Raw genomic sequence first — 20,709 nt, 5'->3', positions numbered from 1 at the left:
GAACAGGAGAGGAACAGGAGAGGAACAGGAGGGGAACAGGAGGGGAACAGGAGAGGGAACAGGAGAGGAACAGGAGGGGAACAGGAGAGGAACAGGAAGAGGAACAGGAGAGGAACAGGAGGGGAACAGGAGAGGAACAGGAGAGGGAACAGGAGGGGAACAGGAGAGGAACAGGAGAGGAACAGAGGGGAACAGGAGGGAACAGGAGGGGAACAGGAGAGGAACAGGAGGGGAACAGGAGGGGAACAGGAGAGGAACAGGAGGGGAACAGGAGGAGGAACAGGAGGGGAACAGGAGAGGGAACAGGAACAGGAGGGGAACAGGAGAGGAACAGGAGGGACAGGAGGGGAACAGGAGAGGAACAGGAGAGGAACAGGAGAGGAACAGGAGGGGAACAGGAGGGGAACAGGAGGAGGAACAGGAGGGGAACAGGAGGGGAACAGGAGGGAACAGGAGGGGAACAGGAGAGGAACAGGAGGGGGAACAGGAGGGGAACAGGAGAGGAACAGGAGGGAACAGGAGAGGAACAGGAGGGGAACAGGAGAGGAACAGGAGAGGAACAGGAGAGGGAACAGGAGGGGAACAGGAGGGAACAGGAGGGGAACAGGAACAGGAGGGGAACAGGAGGGGAACAGGAGGGGAACAGGAGGGGAACAGGAGAGGAACAGGAGGGAACAGGAGGGGAACAGGAGGGGAACAGGAGGGGAACAGGAGGGAACAGGAGGGGAACGGAACAGGAGGGGAACAGGAGAGGAACAGGAGGGGAACAGGAGGGGAACAGGAGGGGAACAGGAGGGGAACAGGAACAGGAGGGGAACAGGAGAGGAACAGGAGGGGAACAGGAGGGGAACAGGAGGGGAACAGGAGGGGAACAGGAGGGGAACAGGAGGGGAACAGGAACAGGAGGGGAACAGGAGAGGAACAGGAGGGGAACAGGAGGGGAACAGGAGAGGGAACAGGAGAGGAACAGGAGGGGAACAGGAGGGGAACAGGAGGGGAACAGGAGGGGAACAGGAGGGGAACAGGAGAGGAACAGGAGGGAACAGGAGGGGAACAGGAGGGGAACAGGAGGGAACAGAGGGAACGAGGAACAGGAGGGGAACAGGAGGGGAACAGGAGGGGAACAGGAGGGGAACAGGAGGGAACAGGAGGGGAACAGGAGGGGAACAGGAGGGAACAGGGAACAGGAGGGGAACAGGAGAGGAACAGGAGGACAGGGGGAACAGGAGGGGAACAGGAAGGGAACAGGAGAGGAACAGGAGGGGAACAGGAGGGAACAGGAGAGGAACAGGAGGGGAACAGGAGGGGAACAGGAGGGGAACAGGAGGGGAACAGGAGGGGAACAGGAACAGGAGGGGAACAGGAGAGGAACAGGAGGGGAACAGGAGGGGAACAGGAGGGGAACAGGAGGGGAACAGGGAACAGGAGGGGAACAGGAGAGGAACAGGAGGGGAACAGGAGGGGAACAGGAGGGGAACAGGAGGGGAACAGGAGGGGAACAGGAACAGGAGGGGAACAGGAGAGGAACAGGAGGGGAACAGGAGGGGAACAGGAGGGGAACAGGAGGGGAACAGGAGGGGAACAGGAGGGGAACAGGAACAGGAGGGGAACAGGAGGGGAACCAGAGGGGAACAGGAGGGGAACAGGAACAGGAGGGGAACAGGAGGGGAACAGGAGGGAGGAACAGGAGGGGAACAGGAGGGGAACAGGAACAGGAGGGGAACAGGAGGGGAACAGGAGAGGGAACAGGAGGGAACAGGAGGGGAACAGGAGAGGAACAGGAGGGAACAGGAGGGGAACAGGAGGGGAACAGGAGGGGAACAGGAACAGGAGGGGAACAGGAGAGGAACAGGAGGGGAACAGGAGGGGAACAGGAGGGGAACAGGAGAGGAACAGGAGAGGAACAGGAGGGGAACAGGAGGGAACAGGAGGGGAACAGGAGGGGAACAGGAGGGGAACAGGAGGGGAACAGGAACAGGAGGGGAACAGGAGAGGAACAGGAGGGAACAGGAGGGGAACAGGAACAGGAGGGGAACAGGAGGAGGAACAGGAGGGGAACAGGAGGGAACAGGAGGGGAACAGGAACAGGAGGGGAACAGGGAGGAACAGGAGGGGAACAGGAGGGGAACAGGAGGGGAACAGGAGGGGAACAGGAGGGGAACAGGAACAGGAGGGGAACAGGAGGAACAGGAGGGGAACAGGAGGGGAACAGGAGGGGAACAGGAGGGGAACAGGAACAGGAGGGGAACAGGAGAGGAGGAACAGGAGGGGAACAGGAGGGGAACAGGAGGGGAACAGGAACAGGAGGGGAACAGGAGAGGAACAGGAGGGGAACAGGAGGGGAACAGGAGGGGAACAGGAGGGGAACAGGAGAGGAACAGGAGAGGAACAGGAGGGGAACAGGAGAGGAACAGGAGAGGAACAGGAGGGGAACAGGAGGGGAACAGGAGGGGAACAGGAGGGGAACAGGAGGGGAACAGGAACAGGAGGGGAACAGGAGAGGAACAGGAGGGGAACAGGAGGGGAACAGGAGGGGAACAGGAACAGGAGGGGAACAGGAACAGGAGGGGAACAGGAGGGGAACAGGAGAGGAACAGGAGAGGAACAGGAGGGGAACAGGAGGGGAACAGGAGGGGAACAGGAGGGGAACAGGAGGGGAACAGGAACAGGAGGGGAACAGGAGAGGAACAGGAGGGGAACAGGAGGGGAACAGGAGGGGAACAGGAGGGAACAGGAACAGGAGGGGAACAGGAGAGGAACAGGAGGGGAACAGGAGGGGAACAGGAGGGGAACAGGAACAGGAGGGAACAGGAGAGGAACAGGAGGGGAACAGGAGGGGAACAGGAGGGGAACAGGAGGGGAACAGGAGAGGAACAGGAGAGGAACAGGAGGGAACAGGAGGGGAACAGGAGGGGAACAGGAGAGGAACAGGAGGGGAACAGGAGAGGAACAGGAGGGGAACAGGAGGGGAACAGGAGGGAACAGGAGGGGAACAGGAGGGGAACAGGAACAGGAGGGGAACAGGAGGGGAACAGGAGGGGAACAGGAGGGGAACAGGAACAGGAGGGGAACAGGAGGGGAACAGGAGGGGAACAGGAACAGGAGGGGAACAGGAGGGGAACAGGAACAGGAGGGGAACAGGAGGGGAACAGGAGAGGAACAGGAGGGGAACAGGAGGGGAACAGGAGAGGAACAGGAGAGGAACAGGAGGGGAACAGGAGGGGAACAGGAGGGGAACAGGAACAGGAGGGAACAGGAGAGGAACGAACAGGAGGGGAACAGGAGGGAACAGGAGAGGAACATGAGAGGAACAGGAGGGGAACAGGAGGGGAACAGGAGAGGAACAGGAGGGGAACAGGAGGGGAACAGGAGGGGAACAGGAGGGGAACAGGAGAGGAACAGGAGAGGAACAGGAGGGGAACAGGAGGGGAACAGGAGAGGAACAGGAGGGGAACAGGAGAGGAACAGGAGGGAACAGGAGAGGAACAGGAGAGGAACATGAGAGGAACAGGAGGGGAACAGGAGAGGAACAGGAGGGGAACAGGAGAGGAACAGGAGAGGAACAGGAGGGGAACAGGAGGGGAACAGGAGGGGAACAGGAGGGAACAGGAGAGGAACAGGAGGGGAACAGGAGGGGAACAGGAGGGGAACAGGAGGGGAACAGGAGGGGAACAGGAGGGGAACAGGAGGGGAACAGGAACAGGAGAGGAACAGGAGAGGAACAGGAGAGGAACATGAGAGGAACAGGAGGGGAACAGGAGGGGAACAGGAGGGGAACAGGAGGGAACAGGAGAGGAACAGGAGGGAACAGGAGGGAACAGGAGGGGAACAGGAGGGGAACAGGACAGGAGAGGAACAGGAGAGGAACAGGAGGGGAACAGGAGGGGAACAGGAGGGGAACAGGAGAGGAACAGGAGGGGAACAGGAGGGGAACAGGAGGGGAACAGGAACAGGAGAGGAACAGGAGAGGAACAGGAACAGGAGGGGAACAGGAGAGGAACAGGAGGGGAACAGGAACAGGAGAGGAACAGGAGGGGAACAGGAGGGGAACAGGAGGGGAACAGGAGGGGAACAGGAGGGGAACAGGAGAGGAACAGGAGGGGAACAGGAGGGGAACAGGAGGGGAACAGGAACAGGAGAGGAACAGGAGAGGACAGGAACAGGAGAGGAACAGGAGAGGAACAGGAGGGGAACAGGAACAGGAGAGGAACAGGAGGGGAACAGGAGAGGAACAGGAGGGGAACAGGAGGGGAACAGGAGGGAACAGGAGGGGAACAGGAGGGGAACAGGACAGGAGAGAACAGGAGGGGAACAGGAGGGGAACAGGAGGGAACAGGAGGGGAACAGGAGGGGAACAGGAGGGGAACAGGAGAGGAACAGGAGGGGAACAGGAGGGGAACAGGAGGGGAACAGGAGGGGAACAGGAACAGGAGAGGAACAGGAGAGGAACAGGAACAGGAGGGGAACAGGAGGGGAACAGGAACAGGAGAGGAACAGGAGGGGAACAGGAGAGGAACAGGAGGGGAACAGGAGGGGAACAGGAGGGGAACAGGAGGGGAACAGGAGGGGACAGGAACAGGAGAGGAACAGAGGAAGGAGGAACAGGAGGGGAACAGGAGGGGAACAGGAGAGGAACAGGAGGGGAACAGGAGGGGAACAGGAGGGGAACAGGAACAGGAGGGAACAGGAGGGGAACAGGAGAGGAACAGGAGGGGAACAGGAGGGGAACAGGAGGGAACAGGAGAGGAACAGGAGAGGAACAGGAGGGGAACAGGAGGGGAACAGGAACAGGAGGGGAACAGGAGGGGAACAGGAGAGGAACAGGAGGGGAACAGGAGGGGAACAGGAGAGGAACAGGAGAGGAACAGGAGGGGAACAGGAGGGGAACAGGAGAGGAACAGGAGGGGAACAGGAACAGGAGAGGAACAGGAGGGGAACAGGAGGGGAACAGGAGGGGAACAGGAGGGGAACAGGAGAGGAACAGGAGAGGAACAGGAGGGGAACAGGAGAGGAACAGGAGGGGAACAGGAGGGGAACAGGAGGGGAACAGGAGAGGAACAGGAGAGGAACAGGAGGGGAACAGGAGGGAACAGGAGAGGAACAGGAGGGGAACAGGAGGGGAACAGGAGGGGAACAGGAGAGGAACAGGAGGGGAACAGGAGGGGAACAGGAGGGGAACAGGAGAGGAACAGGAGAGGAACAGGAGAGGAACAGGAACAGGAGGGGAACAGGAGAGGAACAGGAGAGGAACAGGAGAGGAACAGGAGGGGAACAGGAGGGAACAGGAGGGGAACAGAGGGGAACAGGAGGGGAACAGGAACAGGAGAGGAACAGGAGAGGAACAGGAGGGGAACAGGAGGGGAACAGGAGGGGAACAGGAGGGGAACAGGAGGGGAACAGGAACAGGAGAGGAACAGGAGAGGAACAGGAGGGGAACAGGAGGGGAACAGGAGGGGAACAGGAACAGGAGGGGAACAGGAGGGGAACAGGAGGGGAACAGGAGGGGAACAGGAGGGGAACAGGAGAGGAACAGGAGAGGAACAGGAGGGAACAGGAGGGGAACAGGAACAGGAGAGGAACAGGAGAGGAACAGGAGAGGAACAGGAGGGGAACAGGAGGGGAACAGGAGGGGAACAGGAGGGGAACAGGAGGGGAACAGGAGGGGAACAGGAACAGGAGAGGAACAGGAGAGGAACAGGAGGGGAACAGGAGAGGAACAGGAGGGGAACAGGAACAGGAGGGGAACAGGAACAGGAGAGGAACAGGAGGGGAACAGGAGGGGAACAGGAGGGGAACAGGAGGGGAACAGGAGGGGAACAGGAACAGGAGAGGACAGGAGAGGAACAGGAGAGGAACAGGAGAGGAACAGGAGAGGAACAGGAGGGGAACAGGAGGGGAACAGGAGAGGAACAGGAGGGGAACAGGAGAGGAACAGGAGGGGAACAGGAGAGGAACAGGAGAGGAACAGGAGAGGAACAGGAGAGGAACAGGAGAGGAACAGGAGAGGAACAGGAGGGGAACAGGAGAGGAACAGGAGGGGAACAGGAGGGGAACAGGAGAGGAACAGGAGAGGAACAGGAGGGGAACAGGAGAGGAACAGGAGAGGAACAGGAGGGGAACAGGAGGGGAACAGGAGAGGAACAGGAGGGGAACAGGAGGGGAACAGGAGAGGAACAGGAGAGGAACAGGAGGGGAACAGGAGGGGAACAGGAGAGGAACAGGAGGGGAACAGGAGGGGAACAGGAGGGGAACAGGAGGGGAACAGGAACAGGAGAGGAACAGGAGAGGAACATGAGAGGAACAGGAGGGGAACAGGAGGGGAACAGGAGAGGAACAGGAGAGGAACAGGAGAGGAACAGGAGAGGAACAGGAGGGGAACAGGAGAGGAACAGGAGAGGAACAGGAGAGGAACAGGAGGGGAACAGGAGGGGAACAGGAGAGGAACAGGAGAGGAACGTAACGGGTGAGGAACAGTCTCACCTGCAGCAGTGGGCGGAGCCAGCACCACCTGGTTGATGCGCAGCAGGAAGTGTAAAAGTGCCTCCCAGGTCTCTCGGCTCATTTCTCCACTTTCTGAGGCCACTGACTTCACCGTGAATAACACCTGCTGACACAGGGACAGGTGCACCGGACCCACCTGGTCTGACCTGGGGGGGCATTTATATAAACATTACACAGGGACAGGTGCACCGGACCCACCTGGTCTGACCTGGGGGGGCATTTATATAAACATTACACAGGGACAGGTGCACCGGACCCACCTGGTCTGACCTGGGGGGGCATTTATATAAACATTACACAGGGACAGGTGCACCGGACCCACCTGGTCTGACCTGGGGGGGGGGGGGGGGGGCATTTATATTAACATTACACAGGGACAGGTGCACCGGACCCACCTGGTCTGACCTGGGGGGGGCATTTATATAAACATTACACAGGGACAGGTGCACCGGACCCACCTGGTCTGACCTGGGGGGGCATTTATATAAACATTACACAGGGACAGGTGCACCGGACCCACCTGGTCTGACCTGGGGGGGCATTTATATAAACATTACACAGGGACAGGTGCACCGGACCCACCTGGTCTGACCTGGGGGGGCATTTATATAAACATTACACAGGGACAGGTGCACCGGACCCACCTGGTCTGACCTGGGGGGGGGGGGGGGGCATTTATATTAACATTACACAGGGACAGGTGCACCGGACCCACCTGGTCTGACCTGGGGGGGGGGGGGGGGCATTTATATTAACATTACACAGGGACAGGTGCACCGGACCCACCTGGTCTGACCTGGGGGGGGGGGGGGGGGGGGGGGGGGGGGGGGGCATTTATATAAACATTACACAGGGGCAGGTGCACCGGACCCACCTGGTCTGATCTGGGGGGGGGGCATTTATATAAACATTAAACAGGGACAGGTGCACCGGACCCACCTGGTCTGACCTGGGGGGGGGGGGGGGGGCATTTATATAAACATTACACAGGGGCAGGTGCACCGGACCCACCTGGTCTGACCTGGGGGGGGGGGCATTTATATAAACATTACACAGGGACAGGTGCACCGGACCCACCTGGTCTGACCTGGGGGGGGCATTTATATAAACATTACACAGGGACAGGTGCACCGGACCCACCTGGTCTGACCTGGGGGGGGCATTTATATTAACATTACACAGGGACAGGTGCACCGGACCCACCTGGTCTGACCTGGGGGGGGCATTTATATAAACATTACACAGGGACAGGTGCACCGGACCCACCTGGTCTGACCTGGGGGGGGGGGGGGGGGGCATTTATATAAACATTACACAGGGACAGGTGCACCGGACCCACCTGGTCTGACCTGGGGGGGCATTTATATTAACATTACACAGGGACAGGTGCACCGGACCCACCTGGTCTGACCTGGGGGGGGGGGGGGGGGGGCATTTATATTAACATTACACAGGGACAGGTGCACCGGACCCACCTGGTCTGACCTGGGGAGGCATTTATATAAACATTACACAGGGACAGGTGCACCGGACCCACCTGGTCTGACCTGGGGGGGGGGCATTTATATAAACATTAAACAGGGACAGGTGCACCGGACCCACCTGGTCTGACCTGGGGGGGGGGGCATTTATATAAACATTACACAGGGACAGGTGCACCGGACCCACCTGGTCTGACCTGGGGGGGGGGGGGGGCATTTATATTAACATTACACAGGGACAGGTGCACCGGACCCACCTGGTCTGACCTGGGGGGGGGGGGGGGGGGGGGGGGCATTTATATAAACATTACACAGGGGCAGGTGCACCGGACCCACCTGGTCTGATCTGGGGGGGGGGCATTTATATAAACATTAAACAGGGACAGGTGCACCGTACCCACCTGGTCTGACCTGGGGGGGGGGGGGGGGGGGGCATTTATATAAACATTACACAGGGACAGGTGCACCGGACCCACCTGGTCTGACCTGGGGGGGGGGGGGGGGGGCATTTATATTAACATTACACAGGGACAGGTGCACCGGACCCACCTGGTCTGACCTGGGGGGGGCATTTATATAAACATTACACAGGGACAGGTGCACCGGACCCACCTGGTCTGACCTGGGGGGGGGGGGGGGGGGGGCATTTATATAAACATTACACAGGGACAGGTGCACCGGACCCACCTGGTCTGACCTGGGGGGGCATTTATATTAACATTACACAGGGACAGGTGCACCGGACCCACCTGGTCTGACCTGGGGGGGGGGGGGGGGGGGCATTTATATTAACATTACACAGGGACAGGTGCACCGGACCCACCTGGTCTGACCTGGGGAGGCATTTATATAAACATTACACAGGGACAGGTGCACCGGACCCACCTGGTCTGACCTGGGGGGGGGGCATTTATATAAACATTAAACAGGGACAGGTGCACCGGACCCACCTGGTCTGACCTGGGGGGGGGGGGCATTTATATAAACATTACACAGGGACAGGTGCACCGGACCCACCTGGTCTGACCTGGGGGGGGGGGGGGGGCATTTATATTAACATTACACAGGGACAGGTGCACCGGACCCACCTGGTCTGACCTGGGGGGGGGGGGGGGGGGGGGGGGGGCATTTATATAAACATTACACAGGGGCAGGTGCACCGGACCCACCTGGTCTGATCTGGGGGGGGGGCATTTATATAAACATTAAACAGGGACAGGTGCACCGTACCCACCTGGTCTGACCTGGGGGGGGGGGGGGGGGGCATTTATATAAACATTACACAGGGACAGGTGCACCGGACCCACCTGGTCTGACCTGGGGGGGGGGGGGGGGGGGGCATTTATATTAACATTACACAGGGACAGGTGCACCGGACCCACCTGGTCTGACCTGGGGGGGGGGGGGGGCATTTAAATAAACATTACACAGGGACAGGTGCACTGGTACAGGTTCAGCTGGTACAGGTTCAGCTGGTTCTAGTACAGCTGGTACTGGTTCAGCTGGTACTGGTACAGCTGGTACTGGTACAGCTGGTTCTGGTTCAGCTGGTTCTTATTCAGCTGGTACTGGTTCAGCTTGTACTGGTTCAGCTGGTTCTGGTTCAGCTGGTACTGGTTCAGCTGGTTCTGGTTCAGCTGGTTCTGGTTCAGCTGGTTCTGGTTCAGCTGATACTGGTTCAGCTGGTTCTGGTTCAGCTGGTTCTGGTTCAGCTTGTACTGGTTCAGCTGGTACTGGTTCAGCTGGTTCTGGTTCAGCTGGTTCTGGTTCAGCTGATACTGGTTCAGCTGGTTCTGGTTCAGCTTGTACTGGTTCAGCTGGTTCTGGTTCAGCTGGTTCTGGTTCAGCTGGTACTGGTTCAGCTGGTACTGGTTCAGCTGGTTCTGGTTCAGCTGATACTGGTTCAGCTTGTACTGGTTCAGCTGGTACTGGTTCAGCTTGTACTGGTTCAGCTGGTACTGGTTCATCTCTGGAACCAGCTCTAGGGTTCACATACCTGGGCAGGAACAGGATGTACAGGTTTCTCAGGATCCTTTGGGCATACAGGTTGGGCTGTCTGCTGATTGGTGGAGGGGTGGAGTTTCTCTGGGAAACCAGGGCCATCAGCCAATCAGTGTAGACGTCCACACAGATTTTGACAGTGTCTCTGTCCAATGGCAGCGTGAGACCATAACACAGGACCTCCATGGTCCACTTCACCTGCACAGGAGGGTTTCATGTCATCATAGAACAACATAGAACGTTACCCCATACGTTACCCCATACGTTACCCCGTACGTTACACCATAGGTTACCCCATACGTTACCCCATACGTTACCCCATACGTTACCCCATAGGTTACCCCATACGTTACCCCATACGTTACACCATAGGTTACCCCATACGTTACCCCATAGGTTACCCCATACGTTACCCCATATTTTACCCCATACGTTACCCCATATGTTACCCCATACGTTACCCCATAGGTTACCCCATAGGTTACCCCATACATTACCCCATACGTTACCCCATACGTTACTCCATACGTTACTCCATAGGTTACCCCATAGGTTACCCCATACATTACCCCATACGTTACCCCATACGTTACTCCATACGTTACTCCATACGTTACCACATACATTACTCCATAGGTTACCCCATACGTTACCCCATACGTTACCCCATAGGTTACCCCATACGTTACCCCATACGTTACCCCATAGGTTACCCCATACGTTACCCCATACGTTACTCCATAGGTTACCCCATACGTTACCCCATACATTACTCCATAGGTTACCCCATACGTTACTCCATACGTTACCCAATAGGTTACCCCATACGTTACCCCATACGTTACCCAATAGGTGACTCCATACGTTACCCCATAGGTTACCCCATACGTTACCCTATACGTTACCCCATAGGTTACCCCATACGTTACCCCATAGGTTACCCCATAGGTTACCCCATAGGTTACCCCATACGTTACTCCATATGTTACCCAATAGGTGACCCCATACGTTACCCCGTACGTTACCCCATACGTTACTCCATACGTTACTCCATACGTTACCCAATAGGTGACCCCATACGTTACCCCATAGGTTATCCCATACGTTACCCCATAGGTTACCTCATACGTTACCCCATACGTTACCCCATAGGTTACCCCATACGTTACCCTATACGTTACCCCATAGGTTACCCCATACGTTACCCCATAGGTTACCCCATAGGTTACCCCATAGGTTACCCCATACGTTACTCCATATGTTACCCAATAGGTGACCCCATACGTTACCCCGTACGTTACCCCATACGTTACTCCATACGTTACTCCATACGTTACCCAATAGGTGACCCCATACGTTACCCCATACGTTACCCCATAGGTTACCCCATACGTTACCCCATAGGTTACCCCATACGTTACTCCATACGTTACCCAATAGGTTACCCCATACGTTACCCCATACGTTACCCCATAGGTTACCCCATACGTTACCCCATACGTTACTCCATAGGTTACCCCATACGTTACCCCATACATTACTCCATAGGTTACCCCATACGTTACTCCATACGTTACCCAATAGGTGACCCCATACGTTACCCCATAGGTTACCCCATACGTTACCCCATAGGTTACCCCATACGTTACCCCATACGTTACCCCATAGGTTACCCCATACGTTACCCCATACGTTACTCCATAGGTTACCCCATACGTTACCCCATACATTACTCCATAGGTTACCCCATACGTTACTCCATACGTTACCCAATAGGTGACCCCATACGTTACCCCATAGGTTACCCCATACGTTACCCCATACGTTACTCCATACGTTACCCAATAGGTGACCCCATACGTTACCCCATAGGTTACCCCATACGTTACCCTATACGTTACCCCATAGGTTACCCCATACGTTACCCCATAGGTTACCCCATACGTTACTCCATATGTTACCCAATAGGTGACCCCATACGTTACCCCGTACGTTACCCCGTACGTTACCCCATACGTTACCCCATACGTTACTCCATACGTTACCCCATACGTTACCCCATACGTTACTCCATACGTTACCCCATACGTTACCCAATAGGTGACCCCATACGTTACCCCATACGTTACTCCATAGGTTACCCCATACGTTACCCCATACAGTACTCCATAGGTTACCCCATACGTTACTCCATACGTTACCCAATAGGTGACCCCATACGTTACCCCATAGGTTACCCCATACGTTACCCCATACGTTACTCCATACGTTACCCAATAGGTGACCCCATACGTTACCCCATAGGTTACCCCATACGTTACCCTATACGTTACCCCATAGGTTACCCCATACGTTACCCCATAGGTTACCCCATAGGTTACCCCATACGTTACTCCATATGTTACCCAATAGGTGACCCCATACGTTACCCCGTACGTTACCCCGTACGTTACCCCGTACGTTACCCCATACGTTACCCCATACGTTACTCCATACGTTACCCCATACGTTACCCCATACGTTACTCCATACGTTACCCCATACGTTACCCAATAGGTGACCCCATACGTTACCCCATACGTTACCCCATACGTTACTCCATACGTTACCCCATACGTTACCCAATAGGTGACCCCATACGTTACCCCATACGTTACCCCATACGTTACTCCATACGTTACTCCATACGTTACCCAATAGGTGACCCCATACGTTACCCCATAGGTTACCCCATACGTTACCCCATAGGTTACCCCATACGTTACCCCATAGGTTACCCCATAGGTTATCCCATAGGTTACCCCATACGTTACTCCATATGTTACCCAATAGGTGACCCCATACGTTACCCCGTACGTTACCCCGTACGTTACCCCATACGTTACCCCATACGTTACTCCATACGTTACCCCATACGTTACCCCATACGTTACCCCATACGTTACCGCATACGTTACCCCATACGTTACTCCATACGTTACCCCATACGTTACCCAATAGGTGACCCCATACGTTACCCCGTACGTTACCCCATAGGTTACTCCATACGTTACCGCATACGTTACCCCATACGTTACTCCATACGTTACCCCATACGTTACCCCATACGTTACCCCATACGTTACCCCATACGTTACCGCATACGTTACCCCATACGTTACTCCATACGTTACCCCATACGTTACCCAATAGGTGACCCCATACGTTACCCCGTACGTTACCCCATAGGTTACTCCATACGTTACCCCATACGTTACCCCATACGTTACTCCATACGTTACCCCATACGTTACCCAATAGGTGACCCCATACGTTACCCCATACGTTACCCCATACGTTACTCCATAGGTTACCCCATACGTTACCCCATACATTACTCCATAGGTTACCCCATACGTTACTCCATACGTTACCCAATAGGTGACCCCATACGTTACCCCATAGGTTACCCCATACGTTACCCCATACGTTACTCCATACGTTACCCAATAGGTGACCCCATACGTTACCCCATAGGTTACCCCATACGTTACCCTATACGTTACCCCATAGGTTACCCCATACGTTACCCCATAGGTTACCCCATAGGTTACCCCATAGGTTACCCCATACGTTACTCCATATGTTACCCAATAGGTGACCCCATACGTTACCCCGTACGTTACCCCATACGTTACCCCATACGTTACTCCATACGTTACCCCATACGTTACCCCATACGTTACTCCATACGTTACCCCATACGTTACCCAATAGGTGACCCCATACGTTACCCCATACGTTACCCCATACGTTACTCCATACGTTACCCCATACGTTACCCAATAGGTGACCCCATACGTTACCCCATACGTTACCCCATACGTTACTCCATACGTTACTCCATACGTTACCCAATAGGTGACCCCATACGTTACCCCATAGGTTACCCCATACGTTACCCCATAGGTTACCCCATACGTTACCCCATAGGTTACCCCATAGGTTACCCCATAGGTTACCCCATACGTTACTCCATATGTTACCCAATAGGTGACCCCATACGTTACCCCGTACGTTACCCCGTACGTTACCCCATACGTTACCGCATACGTTACTCCATACGTTACCCCATACGTTACCCCATACGTTACCCCATACGTTACCCCATACGTTACCGCATACGTTACCCCATACGTTACCCCATACGTTACCCAATAGGTGACCCCATACGTTACCCCGTACGTTACCCCATAGGTTACTCCATACATTACCCCATAGGTTACTCCATACATTACCCCATACATGACCCAATACGTTACCCCATACATTACCCAATAGGTGACCCCATACGTTACCCCATACATTACCCAATAAGTGACCCCATACGTTACCCCATAGGTTACTCCATACATTACCCCATACATGACCCAATATGTTACCCCATACGTTACCCCATACATTACCCAATAGGTGACCCCATACGTTACCCCATACGTTACTCCATACGTTACCCAATAGGTGACCCCATACGTTACCCCATACGTTACTCCATACATTACCCCATACATGACCCCATACATTACCCCATACATTACCCAATAGGTGACCCCATACGTTACCCCATACATTACCCAATAAGTGACCCCATACGTTACCCCATACATTACCCAATAGGTGACCCCATACGTTACCCCATACGTGACCCCATACGTTACCCCATAGGTTACTCCATACGTTACTCCATAGGTGACCCCATACGTTACCCCATAGGTTACCCCATACATTACCCAATAGGTGACCCCATACGTTACCCCATACGTTACTCCATACGTTACCCAATAGGTGACCCCATACGTTACCCCATACGTTACTCCATACATTACCCCATACATGACCCCATACGTTACCCCATACGTGACCCCATACGTTACCCCATACGTTACCCCATACGTGACCCCATACGTTACCCCATACGTTACCCCATACATTACCCCATAGGTGACCCCATAGGTTACCCCATAAGTGACCCCATACGTTACCCAATAGGTTACCCCATACGTTACCCCATACCCCATATTGACTCTATTATAGTTCCTGCGCAGGCTGTGGAGCCTTCATGTGCCAAAGGACTAACTCAGATATTCCTACATGGGATCACAGCTGATGTGGAATCTCACACTGCAGCCCTGGCTGACACACTTCCCTGGATCTGTCCAAATGACACTGGACTATCTGGTGAAGCTTCCAAACCGGACGGTCCGACTGACATCTCCCACTGGAACAGTGTTGGTGCCAAACCCAAATCATCAACCCCAGCCAGGATCTGGTCTCATGTTGTCCGTCGCAGAGGTAAATCCAGCACCAAAACTAAACCTCCAGCACTCACTCCGCCACCTGAAGTTCTATTGCATAATAGATACGATCCGTTGACTCAAAATAGAGTGTGTGATGATGAATGTAACCCAAACATGAAGACAAACAAAAGAAATGGCCCCAAACCTCAGCCTAGGGCTAACCAGATCATCAGGAGAAGCCCAAATCCCACAACCAAGGTGAGGACTACAGAAGTGATCGACACCTCCACACAAAAAGGAATAGACACCATTCTAATCGGGGACTCTATAACACAGCATGTCAGAATGGCAAAGACGGAAAATATAACTTTTTCTGATACATCAGTCAGGGAACTGATAGATATTTTGCCGACCATTCTGTCTACTCATCCAGATGGCACGAGGATCATTGTCCACACAGGGTCTTTTGATATTCTGAGAAGGAAGACTGGCTCTGAGATCCTGAAGAAGGATTTTTCTCTGCTGTTGGAGAGTCTGTGTCACTATGGAGCACACCGGGTCTCCATTTCTGGCCCCATTCCTACTGTGGGTAAAGGAATTGAACTTTTCAGCAGACTTCTTGGCCTGAACACATGGTTGTCAAATGCATGCATCGCCCATGGGATTAAGTTCATTGATAACTTTAATATCTTTTGGAACTGTAAGGAGCGTTTCAGAGCTGATGGCGTGCATCCCAATCGAACTGGATGCAGATTACTTGGTGCACATTTACGTCATGCTGTTGGGACGGCAAACCCAAAGATGACTGTACAGATTAGACTGAAGGACACAGCAGCGAGGCAAACAACCCCCAGCCCTCCCCCCTCACCAGACCCTTTACTCCACATCACCCAAGGTCTCAAAAGGATGTCTCTATCCCAGCCAGGACTCCAGCGACCACCATCAACCGAGAAACGCAGGGCACCCCCTCCTCCTCCTCTTACATCATCTGTCCTGGCAGAGCAGGACACAGGGGGGGGTGCAGGATGTTCAAGGAGCAGCACAACATCCAGAGTTCAGAACAAAGATAGCACTGTTCAAACCAAAGATACCATGCCATGATGCGTTCAGGGTCCCTGCTATAGAAGTCCGACTTCTGACAGCTGTTCTGAGAACAAGCTGGGACCCAATAGGATTCCTGTATTAGTTAGTAAAAGAAGGAATCGAAAACAGTCAACCTGCTGGGTGAATTTATCTAATCTGTTAACGGTACCACGTACAACTCAGAATACAACAGAGACCAGTGTAAACTCCACAAAGCTAGCCTGCCTTAATATTAGATCTCTGTCCAATAAGTCACTGTTAGTTAATGACTTCATAATTTCACACAATTTAGATTTTCTTTTTCTGACAGAAACATGGTTAACAGAGAGCACAAGTGCTACTGTTCTTAATGAAGCAGCTCCCCCAAACTTTAGTTTTATGGATAAATGCCGAAATGGGAGGAAAGGTGGGGGGGAGGCTGCCTTATTTAAAGATACATTCCAGTGTAAAGAGATCTCATTTGGTGATTTCACTTCTTTTGAATATCTGAGTTTTATTTTAAAGGGTGTTCCTAAAATCCTGTTCTTAATCATTTACAGATCTCCAGGATACTGTGCAACTTTTATTGATGATTTTTCTGAATTATTGTCTGTTATTTCGACTGATTTTAACCATTTTATCTTGACTGGGGATTTTAACATTCACATGGATAATATGACGGATGGTACTGCCAAAGAATTTTCTTCTGTGCTGGACATGTTTGGTTTGTGGCAACATGTAACAGAACCTACCCACCTTCGAGGTCACATTCTGGACCTGCTCATTTTTAAAGGTGTTGATATTTCTTCTGTTGTTGTTACTGATTTGGCCTTGTCTGACCATTTTTGTATTTTATTTGATTTACATATTACTCAGAATGTTCAAACAACCAGCTTCTCAGTTAAGAAGAGGAACATTAATGAGAAAACAAGTGCTCAGTTTAGGGAGGCCATAGCTATGTTACCAACAATGAGCGCAGAGTCGGTTGAAGGAATGCTGGATCATTTTAACTTGAAAATTTTTAATGTAATTGAAGCTGTTGCACCGATAAGAATCAAGAGCACCTTGATCAAACAGAAAACCCCATGGAGAAACACCACTACGGTCAAAAACCTGAAAAGAGAATGCAGGAAAGCTGAACGTAAATGGAGGAAAACAAAGCTTCAGATTCACTATGAGCTACACAAAGAAAGCCTGCGTAGTTATAACAATGAGCTGTGCAAGGCCAGACAGCTGCATTTATCTGAAATGATTAATAAGAATAAGAATGTCAACAAGTCTCCAACTCTCTTTGCTATGCTTGAAAAACTCACAAATCCTCCTACACAGTCAAACCCAGACCTCCTCTCTACAGAGAAATGCAACGAATTTGCCAACTTTTTTAGCCAAAAAATCAAAACAATTAGACAAAACATTAACGCAACACAGACAAACAAGAAAACTAATCTGTGTCTAAAACCTAGAAATAACTCTGACGTTATGTCACAATTTAATATTGTTAATTTAAAAATCCTAGAGGAAACAGTTCGGCATCTGAAATCAACAACTTGTTCTCTGGACATAATACCATCCGACTTTTTAAAAACTGTTTTTACCTCAGTAGAAAGTGATCTCCCACGAATAGTTAACAGCTCACTGGCATCAGGCATTTTTCCCAAGTCACTAAAGACAGCTGCCATTAAGCCACTCCTAAAGAAGAGAACTCTAGACGCCTCTATGATGAACAGCTACAGACCTGTCTCTAACCTCTCTTTTATATCCAAGATTATTGAGAAAGTTGTATTTAACCAGCTCAACGACTTTCTGAATGAAAGTGGAAGTCTTGATAAGTTTCAATCAGGCTTCAGACGTCATCACAGCACTGAAACAGCTCTGGTCAAAGTGTTAAACAACATCAGGTTGAATACTGATTCTGGTAATGTTTCAGTCCTGGTTCTGTTGGACCTCAGCGCTGCGTTTGATACTGTAGATCACAGAATCCTGTTGCACAGGCTGGAAAACTGGGTTGGACTTTCTGGAGCGGTCCTTAACTGGTTCAGGTCCTACTTAGAAGGCCGGAGTTATTTTGTTACTATTGGCAGCTATGAATCTGAGCGAGTGGCCATGACTTGTGGAGTCCCCCAGGGGTCAATTCTTGGACCTCTTCTGTTTAACTTGTATATGCTCCCTTTGGGTCAGATATTGCAGAATTTTAACATCAATTATCACAGTTTATGCAGACGATACACAACTTTATGTGTCTCTGTCACCATGGCGACTGCAGCCCAGCAGACGTACTGTGTCAGTGTCTGGAGGAAGTAAACACCTGGATGAGAGAGAATTTTCTACAATTAAATGAAGACAAAACTGAGATCATTCTGTTTGGGAGCAAAGAGAAGAGGGTCAGCGTTGGTAAATATCTTGAGACTCGGGACCTTATAATCACTGACCGAGTTGGTAACCTCGGAGTGTTGATAGACTCAGATCTGACTTTCAGCAGCCACATCAAAGCTGTCACCAAGGCAGCTTTTTACCACCTCAGAAACATCAACAGAATTAAAGGTTTCCTCTCCCAAACAGACCAGGAGAAACTCATCCATGCATTCATCTCCAGCAGACTCCATCACTGTAACGCTCTTTTAACTGGACTTCCCAAAAAGAGCCTTAAACATCTGCAGCTCATCCAGAACGCTGCTGCTGGAGTTTTAACCCGGACTAAGAGATCTGAACACATCACAGCAGCTTTAACATCTTTACTCTGGCTTCCAGTCAGTCACAGAATAGATTTTAAAAGCCTGCTGATGGTTTACATCTGTGATCTGTTCAGAGAATATAAAGCCAGCAGAGCTCTTAGATCCAAGGACTCAGGTCAGCTGGTCCAGTCCAGAGTCCAGACTAAACATGGAGAAGCAGCATTTAGCTGTTATGCTGCAAACAAGTGGAACAAACTGCCAGTGGAGATTAAACTTTCACCAAATGGAGACATTTTTAAATCCAGGTTAAAAACATTTCTTTTCTCATGTGTCTATGCATGAAATATCTTTTAACTTATCTAGACTGTTGCTTGATTTTAAATTCATTTAAATTATTTTATTTGTTTCTCTTTATATTCTTTTATGTATTTTTAATGCTTCTTCCACTCCCTGCTGCAATGCTTTTATTTTATGTGAATCACTTTGAACTGTTTGTACATGAAATGTGCTATATAAATAAATTTGATTTGATTTGATACGTTACCCCATACGTTACCCCATAGAGGCCCTTTCTCATATGTGACCTAAAAGTCATTTGTTGTGTACACATAAAGACACTAAGCTGCACACAGGCCCTGGCGTACTCCATGACTGTGTTTATATCCCCCGTAATGGTTCTACTCTGAGCCGGTTCTGTAATGTAACCGAACCCAGACCGATGGACAGGCTGTTCTGGGCTGGAAGTCCCTCAGAAGTGAAGTTATATGCTCCCAAAAAGGGATATTTCTTTACCTCAGAGATACACCTGAGCAGGTTTGTTTGGTTTTATGCACAGGTGACACTCACCTGTCTGTCTGTATGCAGCAGGCTGCGTGTGTTGGGGTTTCGTAGGCCTGCTCCCAGGGGCGTAACCACAGCAACAACAATGTCTCGGCCCGAAGAGGAGGGGAAGCAACTGAGCACGCTCAGCTGACCCCCGGCCAGCGATTGGTCCATGGCTCACCTGGACAGAGAAGGTCATCAGGTGAGAGCGAGGTCTGTTTCTCAGTTAGGTTAAAGGGTCGGCGCCACGGATCAGAGGGTTCCCAGAACCAGCCGGGTCATGTGACCTTCAGCTGACCCGCACCTGTAGTGAACCGCCCCGAAGCACACCTGCTCAAACTGAAAGCAGCAGGTGTGACAACAGGTAAACACACCTGACATGAAAGCAGAATTATTCAACAGCAGGTGTGTTTACCATGCAGGTGAGGACACACACGCCTGTTCTGTCTGAAGGTTGTTTTACCTGCAAACAAACTCTGAAGCATTCACCTGTACAGGTAATTATCAGGAAAAGCAGTTCCTCAGAGAGGTTAGATCGAAGTAACTTTGTTTAGAAACGTCCTGATGTACAGGTCCGACCTCACCTGATGGAGGATGACAGGTGGTTTCATCTGTTAAAGTTTCTACATGTTTGTAAACGAACACCTGAGCCTCAGAACGAAGAAACAGCAGGAAACCAGAGAATTAAAACTAAAACAAGTCGGCTGTTTTAAACCATCTAACTCACACTGACCTCAGAACAAAGAGTGTCTTACCTGCTCAGGTGAGGAGCTGCTGATACCTGCAGGGAAACCAGTCAAAGTCACACCTCTGACCTGCTGAGACATTCGATTGTTTTGCCCTGAGCAGTGATTGCCAGGCATCCTGCTGGGAGACACAGGTCCTGTTTGTCCT

The 20,709-nt window shown here is 52.1% G+C and overlaps 1 protein-coding gene across 1 annotated transcript in view; it reads right to left on the bottom strand.

The window, feature by feature from the left end:
• LOC142377953 (ral GTPase-activating protein subunit beta-like) overlaps positions 1-20,621 on the bottom strand; it is a 34,404-nt gene extending 13,783 nt beyond the window's left edge. Inside the window, exons 1-4 of the mRNA XM_075462290.1 lie at positions 20,571-20,621; positions 19,840-19,996; positions 9,979-10,181; positions 6,481-6,647 (exon numbers count right to left, since the gene is read on the bottom strand). Of these exons, the coding sequence (XP_075318405.1) occupies positions 6,481-6,647; positions 9,979-10,181; positions 19,840-19,989 (520 nt within the window). The 5' untranslated portion in view covers positions 19,990-19,996; positions 20,571-20,621. The remainder of the gene's footprint in view (positions 1-6,480; positions 6,648-9,978; positions 10,182-19,839; positions 19,997-20,570) is intronic.
• Between the last annotated feature and the right edge of the window lie 88 nt (positions 20,622-20,709).

This window comes from Odontesthes bonariensis, chromosome 3 (assembly GCF_027942865.1).
Source record: "Odontesthes bonariensis isolate fOdoBon6 chromosome 3, fOdoBon6.hap1, whole genome shotgun sequence".
Taxonomy (NCBI): domain Eukaryota; kingdom Metazoa; phylum Chordata; class Actinopteri; order Atheriniformes; family Atherinopsidae; genus Odontesthes; species Odontesthes bonariensis.
The sequence above is the reverse complement of the archived record's forward strand: the minus strand, read 5'-3'. Positions and strand labels throughout refer to the sequence as shown.